The 7,278-nt window shown below is 69.7% G+C and overlaps 1 protein-coding gene across 1 annotated transcript; it reads right to left on the bottom strand.

Annotated features, from left to right (window-relative positions):
- Positions 1 to 3,751: 3,751 nt before the first annotated feature.
- Positions 3,752 to 6,913, bottom strand: LOC125345080 (NK1 transcription factor-related protein 1-like). Its single transcript, XM_048337322.1, has 2 exons — positions 6,427 to 6,913; positions 3,752 to 4,596 (listed from the first exon to the last, which is right to left on the bottom strand). The coding sequence occupies exons 1-2, from the start codon at positions 6,911 to 6,913 to the stop codon at positions 3,752 to 3,754; spliced, it is 1,332 nt and encodes a 443-aa protein (XP_048193279.1).
- Positions 6,914 to 7,278: the final 365 nt, after the last annotated feature.

Raw genomic sequence — 7,278 nt, forward strand, 5'->3', positions numbered from 1 at the left:
AGAAGGGTGTTTTTGTAAAACATGACAGAACTAATTGGGTACTCTCATGCTTTTTGTATCCTATCTTTTAAGGCATCTATCTGTCTGATTTTATTATTTGACAGACTTGGGCTGCATGAGTGACTGGCAGGGCAGGGGTGGAGGGTGGGGAAGGAGCCTGCCTTCTGGTTACTAGGGGCAGGTTCTGCCCTCCAGCCCAGGGGCTCAGTGCCTGGCTCGCACGGTGCCTGTCTCACTTGGGTCTCTGAGTCAAACCTGTGGACCAGGGCCTCTTGGGCAGGTATGCCCTGGGGGGCAAAGAGCTGAACTGGCCGAGGAGAGCAGGCGCTGGGGGCCCTCCCAGGATGGGGTGTACACCTTGTGGAGCTGCAGGTCCAGCAAAGTCCTTCTGCCAAGGCTTCCTACGTGTTCCCTTCCTGGGATCCTTGCTACACGTGGCACCTGTCAGCTTTGCCAGAGCCTCGTCGGCGTCCTGCTGCCCCCTAAGAAGTGGAAGGTGACTTTCATCCTGGGAGATGGGTGCCCCACATGATCGATGTTTTCCCAGAGGGACCAGACTGGCGGTGGCAGGGCGGACCCCCAGATGGGCCACTGCACGAGACAAGACTACCTGAGAGGAGCCGGCGGGGGACAGTGGGACCGACACTGGACCTGTGGGACGGAGAGGGACTGCATGCCAAAGGCTGCCCAGAAGCAGCCACAGGGCAGGCCCTAGGCCCGCCCTTCTGCTGACTATCCTGGCCCAGGGCCAACCTGCCTGGCCACCTCCTCTACCCTGTCCCTCCATGTGCTAGGCCAGCATCTCCTCACCACCGCAAATGCCACCCTCGCTCCTGGGACTGGGAGGGGCCCTTTGAGCTCCCACGGAACCCTGAGGTCAGAGCCAGGGAAAAGACCCACAGGGGAGAGGGGCCCTTACACACCGGGCCAGACACTGAGCCAGACACGGCACCGGCTCGTGGCTGGGAGAGGGGGAAGAGAGGCACCAAAGCTGTGCCCTCGGTGGAGGCCGCTGGCCTCGCAGAGCCCGCAGCGAGAGGCCTGGCTTCGAGGAGGCCCGAGAGCGCTGACGTGACAGGAAGGGAGGTGCAGAGGAGTCCAGGGCGAGCCTCGTGCAGACCAACAGGCCGGAGGGGTTTGGGGACAAGACTCTGGAAGACGACCACTGTGGCCTGCGGGGCAGCCACGAGCCTGGGTGCAAGTGTTTGGTCTGGGGATAGCCCTGGACAGCAGCAGGAAATCCTCCCGCCGTCTCACTGGGCCCGGCCCGTTCCTCACCCTCCTTGCCCAGGGTACCACATGGCTCAGCTCCGGCCAATGAGGTGCAGGTGGCTGCATTGCCTCCCTCTCTGTGTCTGCGGCCTGAAATAAATCTGTTGGCAGGAGTATCTCCTCCCACCGAGGCTCCTGAGGACAGAGGCCCTGTGTGTCTGGTGCAGCAGCAAGCTGGATGGAGCTAGGTCTTGGGGACTCTGCAATGGCACCTGCCTAGGACTGCCACTGGTCAGGTGCCCTGCGGACAAACCCAGTCCCAAACCACACAACCAGTGGCCACAGACTGTAAGACCCCGGCCTTGCTGGTGGGCCCTCGGTGAGGAGGTTGGTGGGCAGCAGGAGGGGCCCTGGGTGGTGTGGAGGCCGCTGACCCAGCGTGCCTTGCTCTCCACAGGAGGCCTTTCCACAGGAAGACTGCATGGGAGCAGCTCCGCTGCTGTGTGGTGGTCGTGTCCGAGGCTGGCCAGGCGGAGCCCCGGGGAGGACAACGCCTCTGCCCTGAGATGGGAGAGACTCGCATTAAAAGGGCGCTGGAGGGGGCTGGTCGCCTCCCTCCGGCCTAACTCAGGTTTCTCCAGCCTGGCGTTAGATGCCAGACTGAGGAATGGTCAGGCAAGGGTGGGTTGTCCCAAACCTGGCTAGGGTGGATGACAGGTCCCGCTGGAGGGTTAGCAAGAAGCAACACCTGTGCTGACGGCCTGTGAGAGGCTGCAGCCGGAACTGTGTGGACCTGGCTGCCTCCTCCGGCGGGGTCCGCCTCCTACGCCCCAGGCTGCTGGCGCGTTACCGGCAGAATCACAGCACAGGGCTTTTGAGGTGGCTCAGGTGAGCAGCCAGGAGTCTTAAGAGACTGGAAGCAGCCCTGTCCCTGTGGTGTGACTCGTGGCTGTGGTTGACAGGGCCAGGAGCCAGGGAGCAGCGATCTGCATGGAGGGGACCTGCCTCCAGGCCCCAAAGCCCCTTTAACACCCTCCACCGCCGGGCAGCCAGGCTGGTGCTACAGGGTCGGGGTGGGGGAGGGGCGCGGGGACAGAACATGCCTTCCATCCTCACCGCAAGGCAGATGTTTCAGTGGCTGGTCCAGCCCAAACCCAACACCTTGGAGGGCTGGGACCCAACTGCCCGGCCAGAGTCCGGGTGTGGACGTCTGCCCTTCATCCCCGAGTGCGGCAGGGCCCTGGGATGTCCCAGCAAAGCTCAGCAAGGTAGGCACAGCCAGGCAAGGTCCTGGGTGGAGGAGACAGGCCTGCATGGCCTTCTCCAGGACAGCTGCAGCCTCTTGCCTGGCAGCCCTAGGACAAAACCTACGGTATGGCTGATGATCTGAGGTGAAGAGCTTTCTGGAACCTTCTAGAGCTCCCTAGCAGCCACCTGAATCCTGGAGGCCCCGAGCTCAGTTGTGGAACTCCAATCATGGGCACCTCACTGTTCCAGGTGGTCCAGAGGCTGGGCCTTACTCACCAAGCCCTGACCGTGGTGCTGAACCTGAAGCCCGGCTTGCACCAGGCTGTGCGGGGCCTGCCACCCTCTCGAGGTTTGGGCAATGGTGGAGGGCTCTGCTGCTTCCCCCCCCCGCCCCCGCCTGCTTTGGGGCTGCTGCTTCTTGCAGTTTGCCACTGATGGTGGTAAACTGGGGGGCGGGGGGGCACAACTTTCATTCCTGCCTGTGGCTTTGCAGTCTCCTACTCCAGAGGAGTAGCTCCACCTAAGGAGGTGAGAACAAGTCACAGCTGAGAAGGCTGTGTCCCAGAAGGGGGGCTTTGATGGCTTCCCTGGCCGGGATGGGTCGCTGCGAAGTCTCGGGTGGGTGGCGCTCTGCAATCCTGCGTTTGTTCCTGAATGGATGCAGCTGCCCCACCCAGCTCAGGAGAGCCTGCACCCCCACAGCCGGGAGAAGTGCTCTGGCGTCTTTGTCCTTCAGGCTGGAGGCTCTGCAGGGCAGGTAGCTCCGCCTGACAACTCCATTTTGCCCTCTGGGAAGCGGGATGCTCCCTCCTGGTCTGGGGCCAGACACAAGTTGACACCCAGAAAGTGTGGTGGCCCGGACAAACTTAGGGGGTTGGACAGGGAGTCGCTGCTTCCTGGCCGCCCGGCCCCTGCCTCTCCCAAGACAGTCCTCCCCTCTGCGCTGGGCCAGCCCCGCCATCGCGATCCCGAGCCAGCTGGGTGCCCGGGCTCACACCCGGGAGACGCCAGGCTCAATACCCCCAGGACCCTCGGTAGCACTGGGGGCTCCACCTTGGCGGGGCTCAAGGAGCAGAACCTGGGCAGGGCGCAGGGCAGGCACCAGAGCCACGAGACCCCAGGTGCGGCCTCCTGCGGTTTATTGAGTGAAGTTCCGCAAAGTGCTAGGGCGGCGTGCGGAGCCGGCCAGTCCCCGCGCGGGCGCGGGCGCAGTCATTCCAGAGGTAAAGCTCTCCGGGGGGCCCGGGGTGTGCAGGGCCTCGCCGGCTCCTGCCTGGTCCGCGCCGGGCCTTCAGAGGTGCGGGGCATAGAAGGCCGGCGCGCCGTAGGTCTGGGAGCCCAGCACGAAGGGCGACAGCACGGCGGGGCTGGACAGGAAGGGCAGCTGCGCGGCGCACACCAGCCCGCCCGGGCCGTGCGCCGGGTACCCCGCGGGGCCGTGCATGGCGAGCGGCGCGCCCATGGGCGGCGAGGGGCTCAGGGGGCTGAGGCCGCCCGCCAGCCCCGCGCCGGGCCCCGCGCCGGGCCCCGCGCCCCCGCCGCCGCCGGTGGGCGCGCTGGTGTCCGCGCCCGGGTTTTGCTTCTTCCATTTGGTTCGGCGGTTCTGGAACCAGATCTTCACCTGCGTCTCGGTGAGGCTCAGCGACAGCGCCAGGTTGAGGCGCTCGCACACCGACAGGTAGCGCGTGGCCTTGAACTTGTTCTCCAGCGCCACGAGCTGCTCGTAGGTGAAGGCGGTGCGCGCGCGCCGCGGCTTCCCCGACTTGGAGTCGGAGCCCGTGCGCTTCCGCTTGGGCTTGGCCGCCGCGCCGGGCGCGGTCCCGGTGCCCCCGGCCGCGGTGGCGGCCGCCGCGGGGCCGGGCGTGCCGGGCCCCGAGCTCCCTCGCGGCCCCGCGGCCGGCCCCGCGCCGCCCGGGGACGCCGCGGCCTCGGCCGCTCCGGAGCAGCCCGACCCGCGGGCCCCGGGGCCGCCGTCGCCCCGCACCGCCGCCTCCTCCGCGCCCCGCGCCGGCGCCTCGTCCTCCTCCTCCTCCTCCGGCGCGTCGTCCCCGCTGTCCGCGCTCGGGCTGCGCCCGCCACCGCCGCTGCTGTAGCCGTTGGCCTCGGCCTCCTCGGCCTGGTGGGGGTCACCGGCACCTGTGGGCGGCGGGACAGGAGAGGATGGGGTCAGGCGCGCGCCCCGCCACCCTGCCGGCTCCCTCCCGTCCCCGCGCCCGCTCCCTCCTTCGCCCCCCCGGCGCCCCCGGGGCGATTTCGTTTTCGCCTCCCGTTCCCCATCCAGTTTCGTTTCTTCCGGCCCGCACCCGGTCCCCGCTCCCCGGCCCGCCCCGTCCAGCCGGCCCCCGGCGGGCGCCGGCCAGGGCTGAGCTGCCGAGGGGACCACCGAGAGTCCCGATCGATCCCCGGGGCGGACACGAACTTAATTAAACTTCCTCCGTGTCGTGTACAAACCAGTTAGAGGCCACTTAATTTATTCCAGCGCATATTACCCTCCCATTACAGCGGGAGCGGGGCCAGCCAAGTACAGCGCGCGGGCCAGGCCCCTGCCCACGGGGCAGGCACCTCCGGGGTGGAAGCCGCCCACCCGGCCCCGGCCCCGGCCCCGCAGCGGCCGGCGTCAGGCCGCGAGCCACCCCCGCCCCGCTGGGGCTGCCCGGGCCGTGGGCACCGAGGCCCCCCGGGCAGGAGCCCGAGCCGCAGACCCACAGCTCCTAGGCGGAGGCCCGGGCAGCACTCCGCGTCTGGAAGGCGAGACGGCCTCTCTCCGGGCACTGTGTGTGTGCACGCGTGTCCCCGCGGCCCCACAGGTGGTCTCGAGCCACAGGCAGCCGGCCCCCGGCCCCGTGCGTGCCGAGCGAGGCCTTGCTCTCTGGCAGGTCTGTGTGGAGCAGCTGGGCCACAGACAATGAACTTGTCACTGGCAGATTCCTCTGGAGGTGGGGGCGGGGGGGACTGGCCCTGGTACCCCACGACCGCAGGTGGCCTGCCCTCAACCGGGCCGCGTGCAGAGCTGTTGCCCGGGGGCCCAGGGCCGCCCGGCCGGCACAGCCGTCCTTCCCCGCTGCGCCCGGCCGGTCCCTCTGGAGAGGGGCGCCCGGGAGGTTCTGCGGGCGCGCGTGTGGGGTCCCCAGGCCGGCTCCTCCGCGCACAGCCGGCAGGGGCCCTTCCCAGCCCGCCGCGCGCCATCTCTCCTCGGCCCGAGCCGGCCCGCTCCGCGCCCGCTCGCCGAGTCCGAAGAGGCGCCGGGGCCGAAGTTGGAGGGAGGGGAGGTGGGGGAGGGGGCACAAAAAGCAATCAGGAGCGGGTCGAATGCAATTCGCGATCAATAGCGGCCCCTAATAAGTGTAATAGGTTTTAATCGAGTAATTATCCGAATTTTGACCCTATAATTTAGATGTTGGGGGGAGCTTGCAAGGTGCTTGAAAGAGATATGCATGCGCCGTAATGGGATATCGACCGCACTGGGGGCGCGGGCCGCCCCATTACCGGCCGCTTTCCGCCGCTAAGCACATTTCCCCTTAACTGTAATCGAAGGGATTTAATTGTTTTTCCAGAGATAACCAGCGTTTTGTCACAATTAGTCTGATTTGTCCCAAAAAAGGGGGAGGGAGGGAGGGCGGGCGGCGGGAGCAGCCGCGGTGGGGGCGGGGAGGTCACCGGGGCCGCCGCTCGCTCCCCTCGGCCGCCAGCGCCCACTTCCCTCCGAGGCCGCGGCGGCCCCGGTGAGGCCTGGCCGGGCGCCGCAGCCCCGGGCCTGGTGGCGCGGAGCCTTCCCGGAGGCCCCGCGCGGCGCGGGCTCTGCAGTCCGGGTCGGACGGAGGCCGCGGGTGGGCCGGCGCGGACCCCGTGCTCGGCGAACTTTCCACCGGGCCCGGGCGCCGGCCGCGGCCCGGGGTCCGGGGCGCCGGGCGCGCGGGAGCCGGCGGCGCCCGGCCCCGGGGCTCTGCACCGCCCTTTCCTACTCACTCTGCGGCTCGGCTCCCGGGGCGGCGCCGACTCCTTCGGCGGCGGCGGCGGCGTGGGTTCGGCGCTCCAACTCCTCGGTGCGCGGCGGGCGTCCCGTGGCGGCGGGCGGCAGGGCGCACGGGGCCGGGGCGCAGGGGGCGCACGCAGCGGGCGCCCCGGGGCCAAGCAGCACGCAGCGGCGCCTTCTGCTGTTGAACTTATTGGGGTCCAGGATGTCCAGCACCGAGAAGGAGGTGGGGCGCGGGGGCGCGGCGGGCCGAGCCGCTCCCGCACCTTCGGGCGCCGCGGGCACCGTGTCGCTAGCCGCCAGCGGCGGGGCCCCGGCTCGGGGGAAGCCGGGGAGGTCGGCGCGCCCCTCCATAGCGTCCCGAGCTGCGGCGGCCGGGGCGGCGGGCGCGGGCCCCAGGCCCGGCCCGGGCGGCGGCGGCGGCGGCGGCGGGGGCAGCGCGGGGACGTCCCCGGGAGCCGCCGGGCCGTTGGCGCTCATGCCGGCCTCCCGCCGCTCGCGCGGCTCGGGCCCCGCCGCTCACTGGGCTCCCATAGCCGGCGCGGCCCGTGGCTCCGGGCGCCGCGCCCCGCTCGGCCGGTGCTGCCGGCGTGGGCTCCGCCGCCGCCTCAGGCTCCCGCCGCGCCCGGCCCGCGCATTTATGGCGGCCCCTCCGGAGGCGCCCGCGCGCCCGCACGCCGCACACACGTGCGCCCGCGGGCGGCCGCGGGGCCCCGCCGCCCTCGTTAACGCGCTCGCCTAATTGGCTGCGAACGGTTCCGGGTGGAGGAGGCGGGCCCCGCGCGGGACTCCCGGCCGGAGCCGCGGGCCGGGGGGACACTCGCGTCGCCCGCCCGGAGCGCGGT

Source organism: Perognathus longimembris, unplaced genomic scaffold, assembly GCF_023159225.1.
Source record: "Perognathus longimembris pacificus isolate PPM17 unplaced genomic scaffold, ASM2315922v1 HiC_scaffold_5289, whole genome shotgun sequence".
NCBI classification, from domain to species: domain Eukaryota; kingdom Metazoa; phylum Chordata; class Mammalia; order Rodentia; family Heteromyidae; genus Perognathus; species Perognathus longimembris.

Excerpts from the sequence above, each read along its gene's own strand:
- LOC125345080 (XM_048337322.1), bottom strand. The coding sequence starts at position 6,913 with ATGAGCGCCAACGGCCCGGCGGCTCCCGGGGACGTCCCCGCGCTGCCC. Across the intron at positions 4,597-6,426 it reads CCCGGGAGCCGAGCCGCAGA|GTGCCGGTGACCCCCACCAG; the intron begins GTGAGTAGGAAA and ends CGCCGCCCACAG.